This window comes from Artemia franciscana, chromosome 13 (assembly GCF_032884065.1).
Source record: "Artemia franciscana chromosome 13, ASM3288406v1, whole genome shotgun sequence".
In the NCBI taxonomy this organism is placed as follows: domain Eukaryota; kingdom Metazoa; phylum Arthropoda; class Branchiopoda; order Anostraca; family Artemiidae; genus Artemia; species Artemia franciscana.
This window is the reverse complement of record NC_088875.1, coordinates 33,526,753-33,553,091: the sequence shown is the minus strand read 5'-3', so window position 1 is coordinate 33,553,091 and position 26,339 is coordinate 33,526,753. Positions and strand designations below refer to the sequence as shown.

Genomic DNA, 26,339 nt, shown 5'->3' with positions numbered 1-26,339 from the left:
TTTTATTTTTTAATTAAAAAAATATTTTTCAAGCAAGCAAAAATTTTTTTTTCTTTTTCTAAATTCACTCCTTACTCCCTCTTGTAAATTTCTATTATGTATAACTTCACAGAAATTATCGTTTATGATTCCATAGCTATATCTTGTACCCCCTGAAGGTGGGATATGAATTCCAAGGAGCCAGGTTATTGGAGAGTTTTTGACTGTACTTAAAATTTTTCGTGGAATTTATTTTTATTTTACCTATTCCTTATTTTGAACGATCAGTCAATATTTTTTGCTTTTTTTTATCGTCATATTGATGTTTATTTAAAGGTTTTGATGCTGAATTTCTTGTTTTTGCAGTATTTATTTTATTATTTTTATGTTTTTGTATTATTAAAAACGGTAGCATTAATAATATGTAGCATGTAGCTTTTGTTAAAATGTATAACAACATACTTCCATAAAAGCTGAGATATAGGAGCTGTCTTGGGTCTTTTAAAAATAATGTAAAGAAACAAGTATTGTTAAAGATTAAAATGTTAACGATAATATAAATTAAATAATGTTTTAGATTTAAATATTTTCGCCTAAAAAGTTTTTTTTTTTTACTTTAACAAGATCTACGTTTGGGGAAGAAGTAAGCTCTAATATTAAAGCTATTTGATTTCATTATTTATTGAGGAGGTGTGTGGATGTGTTTAAGAGTGAAGTGGGATCTGTACTTGCATGTTAGTGCAGAATCTTATATGTTTATGAGTCAATGTGTTTATTTTTTTTTTCCTTTTTATTAAGTAAACTCCGTTTAACCTTGAATAAACTGATGGTTGGTTACTCCAAGAGTATAGAAAATTCTGTATTTAATAGTAAATCTTATAGTAAATCCAATATTATTGATTTTACTCGCGTCGCTTATTCCCATTATTGAAAGTTCTTGTTCTATCTCCTTCGTGTTTATAGTTCTATGAAACTTGTCTTAAAATACCTCTCCGCAAGTATTGTTGCTGTTTATAACGCTGTTACACTCTTAACCACTCTTACCACTGGCTTTTCCGTATTCACAACGAAACTGCTGAATTGTGTTGCTCAAACAATGCTTACACTCTCCTTTTTTTCTATGCCTACAATTTCAGTCTATTGCCAGGGTTTAACCTCTGTGGTTTTTATGGAAAGTTTCCGTATTGATGAATATGAGACTATATTTTGGAAAGCGACGTATAATTTTACCTGGGACAAAAAAAAAAAGGTCCGTGCTTGTTTTTTAGCTAGAGCTGTCAGGCTGGGAAATAGAGAGGCTTTTCTAATATATGTCAGAGAAAACTATCTGAAGTTGTTCCACCAAGCTTTCCCTTCTTTGAGCCATTGATTCTGCTTTCGGGTGGAAATCTTTGTTCAAGCTGGCAAGTGAGCAGGTGTCAGTTTCTTGTTGAAGCTATACTAAGTGCTCTAGATGTGTATAATAAAGCACTTGGCAGAAAGCACTTGAACTCCTTCGTTTTGGGTCCTTGTGGCTTCAAGATTGTTGGGTGCTCCTCCATGACATCTATTTATATTCTTTCAAGTGGAAAAAAAAACTACTTAATAATGGTTTAACGTTTTTGAGGTAAATTAATGCGCCGTTAGCTCCTAGACATGGTGAATTTTAACTTTGCGAAGATTAATATGGTATCAGAAAATCGAGAATAATGTTGTTCTTAAAATGAACCAACGTATTTTGAGACTATCTTTGAAAAACGCATCATCATTTTTTTTCTAGAAAAAATTTTCCTTAGAGAATATCATTTTAAAAGTGTTGCTGGGTCGACAGCTTTAGCGTGTATTGGGGGCGAAGAAATTTAAGAAAAGTTGCAACGCTTTCTTAAATCGAGGTGACCAAAGGTTGCTAAAGCAGTTCATGTTGCCCAATCACTTATTAGGTCATAAAGCATGTCTTTGTCTGATGTGAATACAGTTTACTTTTGAAGGTTAAATCTATAGATTTTTGGCATTGCTGTTCTTGGAAAAGGTTTTTTTTTTTACAATGTATTAAAAAGAAGATAAATTCCAGATATGTAAAATTTATTGGGGGATTCCATTTATTATTTTAAAGTTAGTTTCAATTCTTATTTTTAGATGCTAGCTGCGTTTTAAATAACCGGAATTATCGTCGTAGATTGAACGATTTGTCAGGCTTATAGGTGATATGATTAATAGCAAATAAAAAATAATATAAAACTATTCACCAATAAGACTTTAGTTATGTATTACGCCATAGGGTGTTGAATTTGTCAAAATCGCGCTTATTGGTCTGACACATTTTACGGTGCACAAATTTTATTTGAATATTGGATTAGCTTGCACATTATATTAAATAAGCCTTTTTCGGGATTATATGGCTATTTTTATTTTTTTTAAAAATGTGTTAATATTATAATGGTTGCTGTTCCTACTGAATAACTATTACTGTTGTCTTTTTTAGAATTAGTGGTTATATGTAATGACTCTATTACTTGTAGCACTATTGCAAAAGGAGAACTAGATATAACTTATTTGACGTCTCGGCTCATTGTGATGTCATACCCCGCCGATGGCATCGAGTCAGCCTATCGTAACCCTTCAGAAGATGTCAGGGCATTTCTAGGTAATGAACTATTCGGTATTTTTCTTTTTCCTGGTTACTAATAATTTGTGACCATTTAACTGAAAAAAAAAAATCCATTTAAACTGCCAGTTGCCCAAATAGCCTCGGTGGAGGAAATTGGGCTAATTGGCAAGTTTGGTAGCAAACATTAGATAAATGACATATTGCAGGTATTGAGGAGGAAAGCAAATACAGGTGCTTGTAAAGGAAATCATTCCTGAAGGGTTTGACATTTTGGAGGGAGTGAAAGTCTGAAAAAAGATACAAGAATCCTATCACAAATAATGAGAAAACAAGCATTGCACACGGCCGTGTAAACACTGCTTCTTGGGCTTGCTTACTCCGAGCAAAGCTCACGCTAACAGTAGCGTTAATTAAGAGAGGGAGGTGTGTTCCCCTTGTATTTTTCGTCCCCTCCCTGCCTAGATTAGTAAAAAGCCGTTTTTTGGGGAATTTTCATCGGAAAATATCTTTTTTTTCTTTTCTTTTGCTTTTACTGAAAACGGCAGATTTTTCATTTTCCCTCTTCTCCCCTGAATTATCGCAGAGTAACGCAACTGCACGCCACTACTGGAAGATATTGTAAATGTAATACTCACTTCAATTGCCGTAGTTTAGATTCAAATTGTAAAGATTTCTATGGTCGTATCTGTAAATATGTACGGAACAGTGTCACTTGGAATTTGACAAACAGACAATAAAAGGAATAATAAAAGTGACAGAAAAAATATTAGAGTGATTGATTTGCTAAGTCGATAAACTTATTAAAACGAACGACGGAGAAATGCAACGAAGGAATAACACAACTAGCTTTGGTTAAATTGTGGCGTTCATATGGCTGGAAATGTGTTTGGAGTCCATTCTTACTTCTTTTTTAATCTTTTTCATTTGGCTATTTTGTGTATTTGGTGTCGAATATGAATAGTGGTTGGTATTAATGGTGGGAATTTTGAAGAGTAATCTCAGACTGGATATAAGGAGTGTGGAGAAGTACGACGGTGTGGTAATGCATCACAGAAAGACTTGGAGATGGAGGATCGTCAGAGTAAATGATGACGAAAACAGTGTAGATGAGAATAGAAGTGTAGTTCATTCTTTTGGTCTGTGATTGGCTATCTTGCCCCTGATTTAAAAACAGACTTTTCTTCTCAATAAGATACTCAATAAAAATCTTTCTAGGGTGGGTAATTGTAAGACACCCTCGATATCTAAACAAATCGACCAAAAGGTCTAGTGTTAGGAAGCCTTTAAAATGTTCTGTCCTTACTTGTTTCTGTATTTTTTCCCTTGGTAGGTAGGTAGGTAAGTTTTATTTTATCCACAATACAAACATAAATAAAAAAAATGACAACACTAATAAATTATTGCAGCAAAAAGAAAGTCCTAAGGACTTGTGCTGCAATTTCATATTATGATTTACATCTTATAAATAAATATCTAAACATAACATCTCATGATTAACCACCTAGCCTATCTTATATATAAAAAATAACAACACATACACATGAACAAAATACAACAAAATAATCATATTAAATATCATTTACCGGTATTCAGTCCCCACCCCACATCAATAAACTGCAAAAAAAGACATCAAAAACCTTCTGCCCTTCAAAACCTATTACTTAAATAAAACATTTTCAATTTATTTTTAAACCCATATAAAGTGACAGACTCCCTGATGCCAGCCGGCAAACTATTCCAAACAGAAGGCCCCAGATTACGAACCACATATGATGATCGAACTGTTTTTCTTTGTTCATGGCTTAAAAGTTGTGAATTTCTTGTATCATAATTATGGTACTCCTGACTCATGGAAAAATAATCATGGAAATACTCAGGGCATATATGTTTCATGCTCTGGAACACAAAAATTGATGCCTGGTAGTCACAAATCTGACCAACATTTAAAACATTACACCGGGAAAAGCTAGCAGTAGTTTTGGATTCAACCTGCTCTTTTATGTCCGCAATCAATCGAATGCTTTTATTTTGCAAAATCTGGATCCTTTTATAATTAGAGAAGAAATTGCTAGCCCAATGAACACAACCATAATCTATATAAGGATGAACAAGGGAAAAATAAATGATTTTTAAAATCTTGAACGGAAAAGTTTTTTTTACACGTCTCAAAATTCCTAGACCCCTAGCCATTTTAGCACCAATAACACTGCAATGCTTTTTCCAACTAATATTATTATCTAAATAAAACCCCAAATACCTAATTTCAAAAACTTGTTTAATGGGTAAATGTCCAAAAAAAATGTTATTATTATCATTAAGTAACCTACCTGTTCTACTAAATATAATGTAATTTGTTTTAGATGCATTAACTGCTAGGGAACTACCTACTGTAAAACTGCGCAAACGTTCAAGTGCCAAATTAGCCTTATGTGCAACCTGCACCAAACAACTACCAATTACTGTTATCGCAGTGTCGTCCGCGAAAGAGGTCAGCGCTTCAACTCCAACATGTGAAGCCAACGAATTAACATAAATAAGATAAAGTAGAGGTCCCAGCACGGAACCTTGAGGCACTCCACACTTAACACCGAACTCTCTGCTTGATATATCTGATAAAGCAACTTTGATAGTCCGGCCATGCAAATACGATGAAAACCACTTTACACAAGTACTACCTAACCCAAGCCCACTTAGTCTACTAAGAAGAGTATTAAAATCAACAGTGTCAAAAGCCTTACGGAAATCTACAAAAACAGTTAAAGGAATCATATTATTTTCAAATGCATTATCAACAAAACTTAAAAGATGGTGTACTGCATGACTAGTGGAATGTTTACTTCTGAAACCAAACTGTCCATTATACAAAATTTTCTTCGAATCCAAAAAATCATACAATCGTTTATAAATAACTTTTTCATAAATTTTACTAAATAAAGGTAAAATGGAAATTGGTCGCCAATTACAGGGTTCTGAGGGGTCCCCACCTTTATGTAAAGGTATGATTTTAGATCGTTTCAGTTCCGACGGGAAATGCCCTTTAACCATTGAGAGATTAATTAAATGAACCAGTACCGGTAAAAGATACACCGACACATAATTAAAAGCCTTTAGGTTCAATCCATCTACACCAGAAGAATTTGATTTAAGGCTACAAACAATTTTTTCAACTTCTTCTACATTACATGGTACAAATTCAAACCCATTCTGCATGCTTGAAGGATTTACGTTAATGTTGACGGCACAACCACCTCTAGACACTTCATTCTGTATAACACTACCAATTTTCGAAAAATAATCACCCATGTAATTTGCTATTTCCAATTTATCATGAATAATTCTATTACTAGTTTTTAAATTGGTTATACACATATCTTTTTTTTCACATCCTATCACTTCACGTATCTTTTAGTATCCCCAAGTATCTTTTATATTACCTTCCTTAATCTTCAAACGGTTTAAATAATACTCATTCTTTGCATTTCTTTTTGAATTATTTACATAATTTCTCAACTCTTTAAACTCATTTAAAATCATTTCAGATGGATTATCAAGATATTGACAATACAACTTATTTCTTTGTCTTATTAAACTCAAAATTTCATCATTTATCCACGGCTTTCTCGGTTTAGCTTTCTTGCAATTAATTTTATTCAATGGGCAATTTTTCTCAAACACAGGGTAAAGAATATCTGAAAAAATGTTAAAAGCTTTTGAAGCATCATCCTTTTCATTGTAAACCATCTCCCAATCCAACGAACTAACGAACGAACTAACGAACCTCTTGATTTAAAATAATTAAATCAAGGAGCTATTGCACAAGTCTACTAAAGACAAAAAAGGGATAAAGATGCTCCAGAGCCAGTGCTAACGCATAACGGAAGCGACGTTTCAGTTGCTGTTTTTTTTTACAGAGACAAGTAGCAAGCATATCGCCCAACCTTGCTGAACCGGGGACCGACCCCCGGGCCTTGTGTTGCCAAGCAGAGCATCAATCCAATGTGCTACCGCAGGTTAAAAGTCTACTGAATTATATTAAGGATTCATAAACTATTAAGGGATTTATATCAAGGCCATGTTCAGGAGAAGAAAACTACAGTTGGATTGATGCTTTGAACGATGTTTCACATCTCTATAGTAATATGTACTGTGTAGTAAATTTCGTTCTTTACGTAGAGCAATCCTACAGTGGTTTTCCAAAACTATTTTCAATACCCCCCCCCCCCTCTTTTTTTCCACCGGAGAAGATTTTTTTGTTGGTGATTGAAAACGAAACAAAATGGAAAGTAAAAACGAAAGTAAGTATGTGCTTGTGATGGTCGTTTTTATTCTTATTATGTATCCTGTGTATTTTTTTACTATTTTACTTTAGTCGATTTTCATCATTTAAAAAGAGGAAGATCTAAATTCTTTGCTTAAAATTTTTGTACTACTAGTTAAATGTTCAATCGGAATCGCTTCAACAAGTATAGACATTAAATTATATATAATATAAGAAATTAAAATTAAAGGCCAGGCTTCTGTTTTTTTTGTATTATTTTTTTTTTTTTTAATTTTACTCTGTTTAGTTTAAGAATAATAGATATTAGCAAAACCTCTAGAAGATAAATTTAATATCTTGTTTTAGGTGGAAAGGAAAAGACACGAAAAAAATGTAGCTTGATTTCCTATAAAGTGTTTCTCTTTTTTACCTTTACGATATTGTGAAATTGGGGTATTCCTTCTGCCAAAGACTGCATCGTACATTAGCAGCTTGATTAGATTTTTTGTTCTGTTTAATTTTTTTTGGATTTTCCGAGCTTTTTTTCCTGTTTCTGTTTTTTTTTTCTGAATCTAGACAATAAATATAAGCCACGTCCTTTTTGTGTGCTCTCAATCCCTTTTTTGGTTGCTTTTGGTTGTCCATACTTGACAAAAAAAGAAGTTTTTTCATGTCTCAAGTAAGTAGATTTTGATCTATTAATTAGCACTATCTGCAATGTGATATTTCCATTAGGATCTTGGATATCTAACTTACTACTAACTTATCTAACTTACTTACGACTAACTTACTAGTTTTAAGTCAGAATAAGCTGTATTACTAAGTTGCTAAATTGAAAAAAATATGTCTGCCAGCAATAACTGTTTGTTTTTTTTTTCCTGAAAGATTTTAATTTTAAAAATTTTGCCTTTTGAGTCATTGTCTCCATTTTCATTTCTAAGAAATTCCGTGTATAATTTGTTTTCCGACAAATCCTGTTTTCCCTTTCTTTTTTTTTAAACTCAATTACGTCAGAATGTTTTTTTTAAGCTTTGATAAATGTATTCTATTTCAGAGACCCGACATGGTAATCAGTATCTAGTAATAAATGTTTCTGGTCGCCCCTATACTCATCCAAAATTTGGAAGTGCTCCAGTCATTGAGAATAGTTGGAACTGTCGAAAAACTCCCACTATCACTGCTCTTTATTCACTTGCAAAAGCTGCGTTTGATCATCTGAACAAAAATGAAAGAAATGTTTGCGCTGTCCACTGTATGGTAAGTGGTAGAATGTAGAGATAAATCTTATTAAGGAAACTGAGTTAACTCCAACTGGTAATCAATGTATTGAGCCGTATTAATTTTTAATTAATTCTAATCTAACTGGAATTGACGAACCTGCTTATTGCTATTTTTCACGTCGAATCTATCTTTGAATTCACACATACTCTTTACTTCGCTTCGGATCAAGGCTTTGTTTCAATTTTAATATTTATACCAGGTGATCAATTAAATTTATATTGTAGGTTAGGCCTTATCTAGGATTTTTGCTTGATGGGGGGGGGGGTACAAAAAATTTGGAGGGTTTATAAAAAAGATTTGTAATTATCGCGCGAAATTTTGTTTGGGTGTATTTTGTTACTTTTGTGGGAGTTGGGCGAAAATTTGAGGTTGAGGGGGGGGGGGCTCAAACTGGATAAGTAAAATCTCAATCTTTTGAAAACAGGCCCTAATTGTACTTGGATTTTTATTAACAAGTGCAAGTAGAAATCTTTCCTTAAGATCAACGCTGTGAGACAAGTTTATTTATCGGCAGCTTCTGCTGGGCTCGCTCTTCAACGCCCCTTTTTTCTATTCCTTTTTACAAGCTTCAATTGTATGTTTCTTTGTTATTAAACTATATAAAATATTATAAAGTATAATATATAAATTAGTATAAATAGTATAAAGTATAATAGTATAAATATAAGTATAATATAAAGTATATATTTTGATTCCATTCCAATCTAACATTTCTGATTTACTTAGATTTTATTTTGTTCTTCGCAGGATGGTAAGGCAAATTCAGCTGTAATAATAACAGCTCTAGTCTTATACTGCCACCTGATTAGTTCAATTGATGATGCTTTACAGTTTTTCGCCGTCAAGAGAACACCGCCTGGGTTGTGTGCTTCTCAGATTAGGTAGGCTATTTGTTTTCCTTTTCCTTCTTCTAATTCAAGTTATATTTGCGAGTATAGTGAATTTCTTACGACTCCTGCTTTAAGGGGAAGAGAACTTCGCCTTTGTTGTGTGCTTATTAGTTTTTCATAAAAAAGGAAAATCTCTCTCTTTTTCTTATTCTTACTATATCAAATTAAGTTTGTCAATAAATTGACTTTCTTTTGGCGTAGGGTATGCTTTGAATAAGGGAGAACCCCTTATTTGTGTACTTCTCAGACTAGGTAATTTTTGTTCTCTTCCTTCCTCTAACTAAATCTAACTGTTGTTTAATATACTGGATTTCTTGTGGCGTATGCTCTTGGCGCATTGGCAGTTCTGGCCTCTCTTGCGCCCGAAGCAAAATCTTGATTAGCGCCCTGCCCCCTGTCTCACACAAAAGTTCCAGGCAAATCTTAATAAAATGTCCATTTATTAACAAAAATTATTTTTAATTAATTAAAGGATAATTTATTATTTAAATTGTTTGATTATTATTAATTATGTTGAATTAAGGGTTTTAATTATTACGGTATAATTGTTTAACTCATTTTGATTTTATTAACTAATTAGTATTTTATTAATTATTTTGATTTATTATCTGTCCCTCTACTTTATTTTAATAAAAATAAAATTTCAAAAATTAAAAATGATTATATACATTCGATTATTTATTTGAAGTTTTGCACCCCTAAAACTTTTTCGCCCTCACCTAAACCTTCCGCCCCCCTCTGTCCCTCACCTAAAACCTTCTCTTTCTGAGTGGGAAAAAAGTCCCATCTAGGATGTGTGTTTCTCATATTAATTAAATTATTAAATCTTTTCCTTCTTCTAGATAATTTACATTTTATTTTTGAATAGAGTGAATTTCTTTTAACATGTGCTTTGGGTGGGAAGATTGGGTCTAAGTGTGGATATATTCACCTGGGACTACTGTAACATATTAGATCAACATACTAGATGCAACATATTAGGTTTTTGCACAGTATAAAACTTTAGATGTTTTTTAAAGTTTTCTAATTTAAATAATTTCCAATCTAATAGTAAATAATTTCTTGGACTACACTGCGTTTACTTTATCAATAAAATAAAAATATATGGATGTGTAAACAATGGTTAAAACTGTTGAAATAGACCGAAAAATTGTACTAGAAATGTCTGAAAATTTTGGCTTCACGTCCAGAACGCTTTATCGATAGCAAAAAAAATGAAAAACTTAACAGTTTAAATACGTTAGAAAACAACATAGAAAGATGAAGTATTACTATAAAATAGAAAATGATGCGAATAAATTCACATACAAAGAACTATAATCATCCTTTTGTAAAAGTGCTCAGCAACTTTTTATGGTGAGAAGGACATTTCGCAGAATATTTATTAGATCTTTCACGCCATAGTATAAAGCCTGATAAATAAAATAATAGATAATTGCGCTGGACTGTTATAAAGTTTTATAGAAATCGTAGAAATTAAAAAAAATATATTTAGAAGAGATTGGCATAAAAAGGGATAGGGAAGATTATAGGCAAAATTCCATATAAAAGAGTTAAATCAGAAAACAGTCCACAGTCTAGTATAATTCTAATATAAAGTGTGTTTCAAAAACAGCACCGGATACGAATCTACTATAAATCGAATTTATGAACATACAATACTACAAATATTTACTTGGAAAACAAAAGAACAGTATCACAACATGGCCTCAATGATCAGTGATAGTAAAATATGCAAAAACAATGTTGCAAGTAACAATAAATAAAAAGAACTGATTTTTTAAATCTGGTGTTTTTTTTAGACAGCCTTTAGAGGAAGAAAATAAAATTTTGGAAACTTGACCCAGAGGAAGTTTGGGCTCACTTAATAAAGGTCAAAATAATCTAATAAACGATTAGAATATTAATGCTAATTTGAGAGGTTTGAGTATTTCCGTGAGATTACTGATCCTGCTGTAAGCCTAATTATATTGAAGGATGATCTTATTTCATTAATTTTAGTCATATCAACCTGAGTCATCAATAAAATATCTAAATAGAAAGCTGGTTTGATTTCTGGGTCCTATGTTGGGACTGTATCACACATTAAGCTGATAACAAATTAAGATGATAAGAACAGATTTGGGCGACAAGCTTGCTACTTGTCCCTGTAAAAAACACTCAGCAACTGAAACTTCGACTCGATGCCCTATGCGCCAGCAATGGCTCAGGAGGATCTTTATCTCTTTTTCTTAAGAACAGATACTATACTTTGATCTTATCCAAAAGGCGGAAAAGCAATTGGGCCCCCAAAAAATTATTCATGCACACATACCTGGCTAAATTGTTCTCAAAACGAAGATCATGAGATGACGATATTGACTTAAAATCGAATAGTTGTGGGCATCAAGCCATGGCTAATTGTAGAAATAGCCAAGACAGATTGTCCGATTGAGTGAGAGGCAAATCTGGTTATAACCCCCTTGTTAGGATTGTATAAAAATGATGTTAGTGCATTTCTTAATAGATAAGTCTATCTATTGTCCGTCCATGCGCCTCTCCTAGGGTAGAAGAACTAAGGTAGATAGTCATAGAAAAAAGATAGTTCTAGAACCTATATCAGAGGACAATGCATAATCGTTTGGACCTGCACATTATTGACTCCCAGTTTTATTAGATTTTGGCACTGTTTGTTAACCGTAAGGAGTTGTTCAGAACTTCCAGAAAACAAACAGTATTTTTTCACAGACGGGTCTTTTGTTTCTTTAGTTTGTAGTATAGCGTTTTCTCAATTTTTAGGCTGTTTTCTCTTATGTTTTAGCTTTTTGGTCTGTTTTTTATTCTTTATTTGATAAAAACTTCCTGATACGAAGCCGAAATATTAAGGTATTTTTCAATATATTTTTCCATGTCTCGAATACAGGTTTTGCCATCTATTTATAATCTAAATGCTTTCGTTTATGGCTTTTTAAATTCAAGTTGGTAATTTTTTTAAAAGCAGACTATATGCCAGGCCTCTTTCTCGCATATGTTGGTAATTGGTAATTCTTCGGTAATTCCTTATCTGTTAAGCCTATTTTCTCTTTCTCGCATAAGTTCCTTATTATTAGTTAATTAAAAAAAACTTACCGAAAAAGAAGTTTTTCAAAGAAAAGTAAAGACCATAAGATCAGAAGAAATAAACATCTACAATAACTCAAACTCAAAACGACCAGTAATTACTATTAAAGAATAAATGAAACCCAAAATGAACAGAAATAAAAAAAAACAATCATAGCAAAAAAATATTCAACAGGTACTAATATAAATGAATAAATAAATCTTAAAACAAGTGAAACTTAAATTGGCTATGCAAATCAAGCTTGATGCTTGACAGAAGGTACTATTGAAAGAATAGCTATTGGCAACTTATCTCTGCCTATATTTGTCTAGTAGATAGTAATATTTTCATTGGAAAGAATACTACAAAAGCTAAATGATTACAATTTGAAGTCAAAAATCTAGCTGTCTTTCTGTTGGTGATCTTGCAGTCCATCAATTTTGTTCAAATATATCTGATGTAGCAGCCATTCTACTGAAGGTATTTAGTAATCAATTTCAGTAATTTTTTTTTTCAGATATGTTAATTGCTACTTTCTTAGTTAAAATATAAGGCTAGGGCGATCTCTTAAATGACAATCAGAATTAACTCTAGTAATAATCAAGGCAAAGATAATTTCAGCTTGATTTGAATATTTTCTAAGCAGACATATTATGAAATATTGTAAGTATGCTTCATTAGTTTTTTAGTAGTAATTTCCCTTGGTTGATGTGGTATTTAAAGTATAAATCAAAGGTTCAGTTAGATTTATGATTTCCCCTGGTTTTTTATTTTCATTCATTCTTTTAAAATTCTTTGTAATTTAACGTATTGTTTAAATTATCGCTTTTCAGTCTATCTATTCTATTCCGCATTCTATTTAGTCTACTCTATACTATTCTATTCTTTCTATGTTTATTCTGACTATTCTATTCTATTTATTCTATTCCGCATGTTCTATTAAGTCTATTCTGCAAACCGAAGTCTACCCCCTGCATCCCTCTCGCAGTTTACCTGCTATTTCCAGATCATACCTGCTTAATGAGTCTACTTGAAAGCACCCGAGGAAGTGTTATGTCCTGTGACTTTCTACCAAAAATGCTTAGTGTTAATATTTTGTAGGTATCTTCATTATTTCACAGACATTTTGAGGGATCCTCCACTGATCCCTCATTTGAAGCCAGTGACTTTGGTATCTTTAGTTCTTCAGCCAATACCAGCCTTCACAAAAGCTCGCGATGGATGTAGACCTTTTGTTGAAGTTTTTGAAGCGGATAATAGGATTTTATGTTCGTTACAAGAATATGAAAGGATGAGACTATTCAGTGTCACTGATAGTAGAGTAAGAATATCTTTCTTCTCCTTAAAACTTCCAAGAGTACATACCAGCTCATGCTGGCGGAGCATGCATCACCCTTATATATATATATATATATATATATATATATATATATATATATATATATATATATATATATATATATATATATATATATATATATATATATATATATATATATATATATATATATATATATATATATATATATATATATATATATATATATATATATATATATATATATATATATATATATATATATATATATATATATATATATATATATATTATATATATATATATATATATATATATATATATATATATATATATATAAATATATATATATATATATATATATATATATATATATATATATATATATATATATATATATATATATATATATATATATATATATATATATATATATATATATATATATATATATATATATATATATATATATATATATATATATATATATATATATATATATATATATATATATATATATATATATATATATATATATATATATATATATATATATATATATATATATATATATATATATATATATATATATATATATATATATATATATATATATATATATATATATATATATATATATATATATATATATATATATATATATATATATATATATATATATATATATATATATATATATATATATATATATATATATAGAATGTCTGAAATTGGTAAATGTCAACATTCATCGGTGACTGTCCGAAAAACATTTTTTCTCCTTAGATTTGGTCAGCGTTGTGAGTCAACTTTTCAGTTTTATGCAAGGTTTGATGGTGACAAGTTAGATTTTTAACTCATTTCGAAGATTTATAACCTAATTCAACCTAAGCTAACTTTTAACTTTTACCATCAAAGTTTGCATAAGACTGAAAAAGCTGATTCGCAAAGCCAATTGAATCCAAGCAGGGAAAAAGGAATTTTGGAGATTGACATTCACCAGTGAATGTCGACATTAACCAGATTTCGTCGGACATTCACCGTAGCATATATATATATATATATATATATATATATATATATATATATATATATATATATATATATATATATATATATATATATATATATATATATATATATATATATATATATATATATATATATATATATATATATATATATATATATATATATATATATATATATATATATATATATATATATATATACAACCGTTCTTTTGAAATCGTAAAACTTTTTTAACTTTTCTTAATTAGAGAAAGAGATCACAGGTTGGATTTGATTTGTTATTGTAAGCTAGTAATTAATCAGAAAATCGAATAATTTGACTTAGAAATAAATTAAACTGCTAAATCAAAGAAAGGGTCATGTTATTAATTAGGGTCCATTTTTTTTTCTTTCTGTTCTTCACAATAAAATTCAAAAGCAACAATCTTTTTTTCCAAACAAGCTTAAAATACTTATTTCCTTTGTCGGGAATACAGTTTGTTGTTACAATTGTTACAAATGTAACAATATGCAAAAGAATCAGTAATTTTAAGTTATATAGGAATAAAAATATGGAAATGATCTGATATACTGAAAAAAAAAATTATATGATCATGGAATTGAAGAAAATGACAGTACAGGTTGTGAAAATCTAAAAAAAAGAAAACAGTCTTTTTTTGGTGCAAAACAAGTACAATTTGAATTGTGTAACGCCATCAAATTTCATAGGCATAACTTAATATATAAGTGTCTGGTGACAAAAGTATTATGCCAGTCTGTTAAATAAGGGATTTACTAATCTATAAGAGGCACCTAGAAAAGAAGAAGTTAGCTTGTAACGGAGACTCACCTTTGAAGTGAATCTACAATGCTCTAAATATATATATATATATATATATATATATATATATATATATATATATATATATATATATATATATATATATATATATATATATATATATATGGTAAATGTAAATTGGTAATTGTAAATTTAAAAAAAAAAACAGAGCAATTTTTACATATTTTACTTTCATTACTTTGTCCTAGAACTTTATTTAGAATATATTATACGTTCTAAATGGATTCAAACCGTGGGATATTTTGTTTTAATTAAGAAAGTAACTTAAAATAGACACAGAAAAAACTTTCGATATGCATTTTCAGTCAGTAAGAATTGTCTCACTCATATGAGAATTATTTATATTATGGTGTGTTCGCATTTTAGCTTGTTATTCATATTCATTATCGATTCAAGAAACAATAAAATAGATTAACACTAGAAAACAATATTCGGGAAAAGATATGTGTCACAGTCAATTTTAAAGGATAATTTAGCCAAAATTCATCAAAGTTACGTTCCATACGCAGTTTTGAATCATAATGAATTGTCTGCTTTTTATATTAATACTTTTGAGGATATCTATTAGCATAATATTTTAATATTATTTTGTTATCATTTTATCTTTTGTTCCAATATTTTTCTTCCAACGAGTTGTAAACCCAATGATCGTAATTTTAAAATTTGCCTTTATCCTCCTGAATCTAAAATAAGATTTCAGAGTAAAATCCATTGCAAATTATGATTCAGTATTAAATTAAATACGATTGTATCAACTTCATTTGGGCCGAAACATACGAGAATCATGTTGCTAGCCACTGATACCTATGTGCTTTGTAGAATTACCTATCACATTTTTAAAAAGAAAAAAAAATAATAGAAATAATAACTGATTGCGGGAGGAAGCCGCCTACTGCTTAGACTGTGTTGTAAAGTCATTTCGGTTTCTTGGCCATACGTACCTCGAGGGTTGCCATTACTTGAGTGCCTTGTGACTGGTAGCTTTGAAGTGTTTTTCCGGTAAGTTTGAAGGGTTTCCAGGCACTGCTTTATCCACCACAACATGGAGTAATTTTACCTGTAACAAATTGACTTTGGAGGGTTATTTATTATAAGATGCTGAAAAACAGTGAAATAGAGCAAAATTAAAAGTTTTTGTTTATATACAAATGTCATGTTTACATACATTCCATCTATGTACAGGGAGGCAAGGGAAATATCCCACCTCTTTGAGATTGGTCCTAAGGTCACCGTAGCGCGAGTAATATTCTAGAAATCAGTAGGCTACATGGAAATATCCCCTTTTTAACGAAACCTAACCTTTAGGGAAAAAATTTTGTTCTCTCATCTCTCTGAAGGTCAAATTAGGGCACTGAAACTGTACCCACCCCATACAGTTCAGAAGGTCTCATGTTGAAATAATTGCCTTGAATCCTGCAGAATATTTTTTTTTATAAATCTGAATAAAGGAAAATTGATTCCCCTTTTGGTTCAAAATGTATAAGATAGACTCATAGTCATATTGATGTATAATAGACTATAGACAATGTGTGTTTTGACACTCTTCTTGTGCTTTTCCTTCCATCCCATCAGTAAAAGTTTCCTAAGATGTTCGAAGCATGCAAAATCAGTTAATTAGGTATCCTTCTCTATTATCGCAATTGATTTCTACCATTCTTGTTAGAGGCCTGGTGGCTTTTTCTATATTATCTGGTATCTATTCTGGCAATCAGTCTATATTATAATTTATTCAGGTAATATTTCTATGGGGGTATTTTCCGCGGGGAAAATTTTCCTAGGATAGAAAAGCTTTTGGGGGTGAACTTCCTAGGGGAAAGTTAACCTTAGGCTCATACATAAGAAGTTGGTGCGATAAGCAATCTTTGTCAATCGCGGCAATTGGCAATTTTCGTTGCCTTGTTGTTCACTCAGGATTTTCGCATCGGTCAATTTTTATCTGCAAAAGAATTTGAAATTAAAGCACGTGAGAAGAATGAATCAAGAAGATGTTCTGCTTCTATCTCTTTTTGCAAGGAGGAGAAATAGAAAGAGGTATTTGGTCAGCCTTCCTAGTCATATCTCGCACGATTTCAAGTTTTCTCGAGATAATCATGGTAGCGGGGTCCACAGCTTTTCTTTGATTATCACAAATTAGAAGATAGTCATATTATTTAGTGATTAATGGTTCGGATTTATGATAATCGCTAGACAAAGTGATTGCTAACTTTTCAGCCATTGCTAACTAACAGCCATTATCAGCTTCTCAATAATATTATCAGTATCTTCCATTATGTTGCTGTTGCACGCAGAAAATTGCTATAAAAATTGCTTCGTCGCCCGATTAAAGTTGAATTTTTTCAACTCTGTGAAGTTGCTCAACGGAGCAACTAAAATTGCTCAAACTGGCAACTAAATTGTGGCGATGGGTGATTTTTGCTCCTGTGTGAACCCGGAGTAAAACGGGAGAATTTGTGAGAATTCCTGTAAGAATTTTTTTATTTGTCTTACCAAAACCTAAGTGTGAGGCTAAAACACGAAAACCTTAAAGCATAACAGGCATCTGAGAGGGCCTAGGGAGGCTTTGACCTTCTTTGGGAAACAAGAAGATCACCAAAAAACTGTTAAGAATAGAATGAGAAATCCTTGACACTTTGAAAGTGTCACATTGTGCTTTTATATATTATCTGGTGCCTATTCATCTAAGAAATTTATGAGCAGACTCAGTATTGTTAATTTAGCAGAGCTTCACAGCGTCTTTTGAAAGGTGAACTGTTATGAAAAGAAATAAAAAGTGGTTTAGTTTCTAAAGTGCTTATTATTATTATCTGCAACTTTGATGTTTAAATTCTTGCTCTCCTAGCGTCCTACATGTAAATTCAACCGAGACTGAGCAATGGAAACGAGTGAATGGTAATTGTAGGTCATTAGCATAAAAGCCCTTGTAGTCTAAAAATACGGCAAATTACACCATCTACTTTGAAAATATTGATCTAGGCATAATGCAAATTAGAATTATTCTGAATTGAAATTAGTTGAGGGAAAACTACATGCATAACTGTACGTAAAATTATAAAAATTGAAGTGAGTTGCCTGTCACTCCGATATGTAGCTTATTTATTGTATGTTTTGGTTGGATATTGCTCAGCCTTAATTTTTGTTTTTCGTTTAGGTTTTAATTCCAGTAAATCAAACAGTTTGTGGGGACATCACTATTATTTTTTACCATGCAAGGAATACAATTGCTGGTATGGTTCAAGGGAAAGCAGCAGGTGTTAAAATTGGACAATTACAGTTTCACACAGGGTATATACCCGAAGAAGAAACGCTTCTGAGATTTACGAAGTAAGTAGCAAACAGAACTCCAATGCTAAGTAAATGTGAAGTAGCAACCGTAACTCATGAGTCACAGTTGTCGAATTAAGCATGCGACTAAACGCGTGAAAATTGTATATTTCTACTTGGAAAGAGATAATTCTCGAGTCTGAATGTACTGACAAAGTGTTTTCTTTCATTACCTATTTGACAGCCTAGGACTAGGACGAGGTTTTGCACCATCTGTAAAACCGTCTGTATAAGCATTTTAACATACAATGTAATTAAAATCATACTAAAAACAGAAGCTGTTACTGCAGTTACTTCTACCAGAGAAGGCTTTGAAAGCTTTTGAATCAGAATTGACTCCCCCTCCCCTAAAGGTCTAACTAAAACACGAACTGCAAATCCAAATTATTACGAACTTAGGGTAGAAGAAAAGTCTATATTGGTGTGGGACAAATCAAAATGCGTGTGGGGCTTCGTCACCCTCATGAGCTGAAATTTGTCTAAGATGGGAATACATTTTTGGAGGAGCAGATTGCCACCAAAGCATGCGAATTGCAAAAGAATTAATGGATATCTATGCTTTTATAAGAATATAAAGGAATATTTATGAAAATTATTATTATCTGGGGCCGGAGCTACACCCTCTGCCTCTTCTATATACAAGTTCCTACTTACAGTCATCGGTGGCAACTTTTTGCAAATCGTTGTGAATGTTACGACAACGAAAAAGAGAACAAATTATGTGGATAACCAAATTTGTTAAGTAACGGAAATAAATTGCGGTGTACGGGAGTGTTGTTAGGTGATTGTTGGTAATAGGACGGTTTGTCATTCAGAATTTGGACTATGATTTCTACTACTGTCTCACATTATTAGATTTTGTTGTACAAATGTCATTCAAAATTTAGCATTTTTTACCCATTAATTTAAGTTGAGCTTTGCACAAATAAATTTACTTTTGTTTCCAGAGTTGACTTGGATGAAACGGCCGAAGCTGATCAATACCCTCCACGTTTTGCTGTTGCTGTTAATGTTTTTGTTTCCGATGTAGAGCGTCCTGCACAGGCCAGCCCATGGGACACGAAATCTCACCTACAGGCAAACCCAAGAGCACTTTTTTCGACTCCACAAGAAATGAAGGAGACAATTGAAAACTTTGGTAAATTATTAGTCTATAATCTATAAAGCATTGTAATGTCACACTTTTGTTAAAAAAAAGAAAAGAGAAAAACAACCGAAATATTTTGTTTGATTACGAAAAACAATTTGAAACATGCTGGGAATGTGCCATGAACAAAATTCGGGATTTAGCTCTAGAAAAAAAGCAAAATAAAAATAATACTGGAAAATATGCATTGAAAAAATGTAGATTGAACGTGTTGTTTATCAAGTTAGACGTAAATCCACAAGTGCTATGCGATTCTTGTCAAAGAAGATCGTTCCAAGAAGATACCTACGTGGAAATGCCTTCATATTTATAATAGTCACCATAGTTTTAAGAATTGCAGTGTGTTAGCTTTTTACAACCGAAATATCTCTGTTTTGGGCTGCCAAAAGATGAGCTTCACACGTATATAAAGAGGTCTAAATATCCCTCTCTATTTGAAATTGTTAACAACAGATGTTGCATTTATGGTTCCTACTAATTAGTTGCAAACTAATTTATAATTTTGTTTCAGGTTCAAAGCCGCATGCTCCCGCCCGTCCTGTTCGGCCACCTCCAAGTCCTGTTCCTGCACGACCTCCACCCCCAGAACCGAAGGAAGATTTGGAACCGGATGCTCCTGTTACCTTGCTTGATCTCAATGGTACTCCCAGCTCATCTGTGCCATCAGTGGCTAAATCAGTCCAGCTCCTTGATCTTGATGGGCAAGAAAGTTTTGACCTACTAACAGAATGTCCTAAAACATCATCCTTCTCTGCAAAGAAAGATTTATTTGATCCCTTCGCGTCAACTGAGTCTCAGGGAAATGATGGCTTTGCCAACTTTAATCAGCAAGCTTTTAAAAACGATGGTCCTGATTTGATGGGAAACTGGACCTCTGTAATAAATCCATCTCAAAGTGGATTGTTGAATCCTAATCTGGGTCAAGCAGGAAATATGCATCGCATAAGTAGTACCCCTAACCTTCCCAGTAAACATGTGGACCCTTTAGCTGATTTGGCCAACTTTTGTAATATCAGTAAGGGAAATACAAATTCAGTTCCAATGAACCGGATGTCTGGTTCTAATCCTAATTCAAACCCTTCTACTCCTATCCACCAACCTCATGGAAGTTTTCCCGGTTTCGCTGGTTTCAAGCAGTCAGGATCCAATCCAAACTTAAATGATCAGCAACCTTTCATGTCAAGTCGTTTAAATATGCAAGGAGGCTCAAATCCCAGTTTAAATACTCAGATGCGTTCATCAGCATCAACTACAAGTTTCCCGTCCTCTAATGGTACTCGAACTACTAGTAGCACTTTTACTTCGATTAACGCACAGGGTGGAAATGGCTCTGTATTTAGTAGCGACGCTTCTAAGCCTTTTGGTGTAAAACCAAAAACGTCGGACGATATGTTTGGTGACTTATTGGGTGCACAGAATTTTAACCCAAGGCGACAAGATGGACCGAAGACAATTAACGATCTTAGAAAAGAAGAAATGGCAAAAGAAATGGACCCGGACAAGCTTAAAGTAAATTAAGTTTATTTATTTAAATTCATTTCCCTCTTTTTTACTACAGAAGTTACAGCATTATCTATTGATTCTTCAGATGACATAGGTGAGTCCTAAAATTTGACTTGGAAGAAAGATAAAGGAGGAGGGATGGTGATGTCTAGAACCCAATCCTTTTCTTTATGTTTTGTTTGAAGTTTTCACTTAATTGAAGGAATTTTTGAATTCCACTGCTAACTGATTTTTCATACAATATTTTTCATAGAATATTTTTCGTAGAATATCACTTATATTTGTGTACTTACGTTTTTACAGACTTGTCGAAAAAAAAATAATAACAATTTCTCAAATATGTATTTTGAATCAGCATACGCCTACTCTTAAGCATTTATTTTGTCAAAAAGTACTATAGAATATGGCGTGTATCATAATACCGTGTTTTTCTGTGAAAGGTAGAATTTATATTTTGATGTTAGACGGGCGAAATTTATACTTATATTTTGATTGTTAGAATGGGTCGACGGGCGAAATCAGGTTCTGTAAAGGGATTTTGGCACTTCTGTTTTTAAAGTGTCCCCAATACCATGGCTAAAAAGTCCTATGATAACATGTTCCTGTTAGGTCCTGTGTTAACTTTGACAAAGAGAAAAGAAACCAAGTTTGGCTTATAGTTTGATGCTCTTGTTTCATAGGCACTAGCAAGATCCCAGGACTTGAACCAGATTCTAGATCAGGCTTGAGTCTTCCCCGTTTTTAGATTGGGACTGTTGCTGTATATCTATGTTCAGCGTATCTTTGGAGAATTTGCTGAAGAAGGAACTTGAGAACTGGGCTTTAAATAAGCTCTGAGTCAGTCAGACTTGAATGAGACCTCTGGGCTCTATCTTTTCAGCCACTTAGCGCAACGATTTTTTGAGTTTACGGCAAGTCTGCCGCAGACTCCATAGCGGTTGCAGTGAAAAGGTGGAGTTTAGGGATTAAACATTTGGTCTCAGTTTTGGCCTTGAAATTTCAATTAAACAACTAGAAGGCTGCTCTTTGAAAATTTCCTCAAACTTACTATTATGTTTTCGTTCTAGGGAATGCTTTTTCTATACATAATGAGGAGAGAATACTGACGGCTTATTAGAGAATAAGCCGTCCTGGCCGAGTGGGTTGGTGCGCTGGATTCGGGATCCCTTGTCTGAGAGGACGCGGGTTCGAATCCCAGTGTACCCAATTCTTCAGTTTGGGACGGGGGTCAGTAGCGTGACTGTAAGCTTAGCCAGAGTCGACCCAGCTCTAAATGGGTACCTGGAGAAATCTGGGGAAGATAAACAGGAAGGGTGTGTGAAAGCACAGGATGGCTGGCCCCCAACCTCCCGTTACACTTCCTGGCTGCAGGGCCAAGAAACGGAGATCAGCACCGCCGGTACGGACTGTAAAGTCTAATGCCGTATCCTTTTTTTTTTACTTGCTTGATAAGAAGAAATTAAGAAATCAATAGCTTAAGAAAAAAGCTAAGAAATAATTTGGCGAGCTCCATAGTTAATTCCGTGTTTTATTAACAACTCTTTCTTTAACATCATAAAAAAGTATGGTCTTGCGAGACCTTCAAAAACATTTCTGTAGAAATAGCTCAGCAGAATATACACAAGAAACTACTTGTCAAAGGAATGTTGTCAGTATTTAGACACATTAAGAATCTTTCAACGTTAATAATTACATCAACACTTTGTCCAATATGAAATGCACCAAGGGGAGCCTAACAGAGACAATTAAAGGAAAAGGTGAAACACCATTAATAAGAAGACTCATAAGGATATCACATAAGTCGCTGCTAAGACTGCGCAATTAAGAAGAAAGTTCCCAATTATTTCACGATGCTTGCGAGGTCTATTCATTAAGCTGGTCTATTTCCGAAGAGGTATTAAAAACTCCCTAGCAATTTGAAATATACTAGTTACGAGGCCTAATTGGCCCTTGAAGAAAAGATCTGTGGATAAATAACGCTCAGACAAGACGTTATTCTGTTAATTAGCTTGAGAAGAAACATTTCTGATGCAAAAGCACAGAAAAATGAAACTAATGGAACGTCTGTTTTCGATTAAATGAAATCAGAACTAGACTGCAATTTTCGACAATATGCAAAGAGGTGACATGAGTGGTAAGAGGTTGAAAGTTTAAAGAAACCCAAAACCAAGCTTTTAAAACCAATTCTACCTTCTTCAATTTCTATTCTTAAGCGGGAGCCTTATTCTGTATTTCTTCATTAAGTCGATTATGTAGATTTCAAAGCTTCTCAAAATTGGGAAAGGAATCTTTTGACGCCTTAAATAGCCGGTTTCACTAATAAAAGCGTGAGCCTTACCTTAGGTGATTGGTAAAAAAAAGAAAGAAAATTCTTCGTAAAAAGAAAATACAAAGCAAAATTTGGAACGCGGACTAAATCCGGAAGTATCCCTGAGTCTTGTCGTGGGCGGATTCAAGAATGTTAGTATTTTAGTTGAAAGCCATGATTCGCATGTATTTTTTTTTTTCTTTTTTTTTCACTTTCACGACTATTCGCGTATTTTGTAATTAAATCAATCTCTTGAATCAAACCTGTTCCCTCTTTTTTTTAAAGCAAGATAAATTATATTTTCAACAATCTATCAATGTACTGAATATAATGTTGGTATACAAGAGGAAATCGATGATTAACCCCCCTGAGACAAGGTTATCAACTTTTCGATGCAAAAATGTCAATGCAATTCAATGCTACTCAGTGGGGAACAGCTAAAAATTAATGAGAATACGGATAATTTTTTCCTAAATTTAAATGATATGTCCTTGTGGGGGCTAGGTGGGCTGGGGTTGGCTTACAAAAATTGCCAAATTAATAGATCACTAGCCTACCTGTTGATTAAATTTTACCGATGCATTTTTTTTTTAACCTGATTTTTACCAGTAATTTTACGAAAATTATTACTTTTGTCGGAAGATTTGCTGAATATTAAAAATGTTAGGGATGGAGTGAACTCTATACACACCTCCTTAAGACGCTTAAGTCTGTATCTAAACATATACTCAAAATATTTATCACTTTAAAATTTACTAGTCTTAAGAAATCGACTGCATGTATCTGTGTTGACAGTTAATATGACTGTTCTAGTTCTAAATCAAGCCACTACTGAATTCCTTTATTCTTATCACTATTCTAGATAATAGAATGGACAACCGGTAAGCAAAGGAACATCCGAGCTCTCTTGTGTTCCCTTCACACTGTCATCTGGGAAGGTTGTAAATGGCAAGAAGTTGGTATGCATCAACTGGTTTCTTCTTCAGATGTTAAAAAGATGTATCGAAAAGCCTGTCTGGCTGTACACCCAGATAAAGTAAGTCTATCTGCTATAACAATGGTTTCAGTATATTAGAAATATCTTAGAAATATCTTAACAGATGTCAAGAAATATTGTAGATAATTGATAGTAAACCTTTTTCAAACTTAGTCTTATATTGGATGAAAATCTGCCGTCAATTTCTCAAGTAAAGTCTGAAATGTCCTGGTTTATTATAAAAACTTCGGTTTTACAACAGAGGTTGTTTGTATAAAAATCTTGTCTAGGGAAAATCAACGAAATGTAATGTATGAAAAAGTAGGCTGATGGTAGTAGAAAAAACGTTGTTTTTTTTAGAAAAAAACCTTATGTCTTGATAACCGGGGGTTGTGTTTTACTATACATTAGAAGGGAGAAAACATTGTACTGTTAAAACGGGAAAAAACGTAAAGAAAAGGGAAACAAGGATAATAACAGACAGTGAAAACGTAGATTACAATGCAAATATTTTGGTCAAGACCTTTGCTTGACCGTCGTCAGTGTAAAATAATAAAATAGAAATACCGATAAAAATCCAAACGATAATACAAGAACCAAACCTTAAAACAAACACAAAAACTACAATAAGAAGACCATTTCCAAGCAACGGTGAAAGGGTGACTGAATAAAAAAAATGCACAACACTGAATGGCAATTCAATCTTTCAATTTATGTAGAACATTTTAAAACCCAATCGCTTCGCAGGTAAGATATTATTAGAGGTTCTATTAGGTTGCAAAATATGATTTTTTTAATTGATATAGAAGCGATCAGAATTAATAAGTTCATTATAAATGGGGCTTAGATAGGCTTCTCCAGTGTCTCTTTTTGGAGGTGCTTTTTTTCAACTTTCTCCCTGAAAACTTGCATGACACCTTTAACGAGGGCCACAATGGAGGCTTTATCAAATAAAATGAAATGGTGTGGGTTGTCATTAGACGTGCTAAGCTAAGGCGGAATCAAAAGTCTCAGGCCTTTGGCGTAGCCCCATGGCTTTGTCAATTGAGGACCTGTGTTCCGACAACCTTTCCCCCAATTGTTATGGGCTCTTCCAACATAAAAAAACGTAAGAAGAGGAGACCCTATAAACACCACTTCCCAAAATGAGGGGGGGTGTTTTTGTCATGATTAGCCAGTGTGGTCTCAGAAATTTTTATTGTACTGTTGATGTATTAAAATAGTAAACGTACATTTTTTTTTATCATATGTATATTTTAATTTCGAAAATATTTTGACTTACTTAAGGCAATACGATACCTTAAAGACACTTCTGTGACCCTTGAAGTTGGCAGATCGTCTCAAAGACAAAGGATCCATTAGCGAATTCTCTTTGGGACCAACTTTATTTATGGTTTTTGATATTTTATGGTTTGACTATCAAATTTGTCTGAAAAGACAGTTGAATTTTACTTTTCTTTTGTCGGCGAGTATCTCAGTCAAAGTGGGTGGCAACACAGGGAACTTCCAAACTGGCCAAACTACTTAAATGATAATTTCTTTGACTGATTTTTAGAGTTTTCCGAACAGGTATGCTAGAGGATTTTATGAGACTGTCTTTTCCTGAACTTCAAAAAGAAGGATCTGCTTTGTCCAATCGAAAAAAAAAAAACAGATTACACACTTTCTGATGAAATTAAAGGTTTTTAGTTTTCCGTCGTTTATTTATCCAAGCTGTACAAGTTGGTAAGACCGCCAAATCAGTTTTAAATAGTTTGGCCTCACAAGCTAAAAAATTTATAATAGATGAAACAGGGCAATCCTTGAAGGTTTTCTATGA

At 32.6% G+C, this 26,339-nt stretch overlaps 1 protein-coding gene across 3 annotated transcripts in view; it reads left to right on the top strand.

Moving 5' to 3' along the window:
- LOC136034834 (cyclin-G-associated kinase-like) overlaps positions 1-26,339 on the top strand; it is a 104,293-nt gene that overhangs the window by 67,289 nt on the left and 10,665 nt on the right. For all 3 annotated transcript variants that reach the window (XM_065716287.1, XM_065716289.1, XM_065716288.1), the window contains exons 9-16: positions 2,478-2,602; positions 7,879-8,081; positions 8,853-8,986; positions 13,176-13,395; positions 18,414-18,586; positions 19,534-19,724; positions 20,245-21,242; positions 24,407-24,580. In XM_065716287.1, the coding sequence (XP_065572359.1) occupies positions 2,478-2,602; positions 7,879-8,081; positions 8,853-8,986; positions 13,176-13,395; positions 18,414-18,586; positions 19,534-19,724; positions 20,245-21,242; positions 24,407-24,580 (2,218 nt within the window). The remainder of the gene's footprint in view (positions 1-2,477; positions 2,603-7,878; positions 8,082-8,852; positions 8,987-13,175; positions 13,396-18,413; positions 18,587-19,533; positions 19,725-20,244; positions 21,243-24,406; positions 24,581-26,339) is intronic.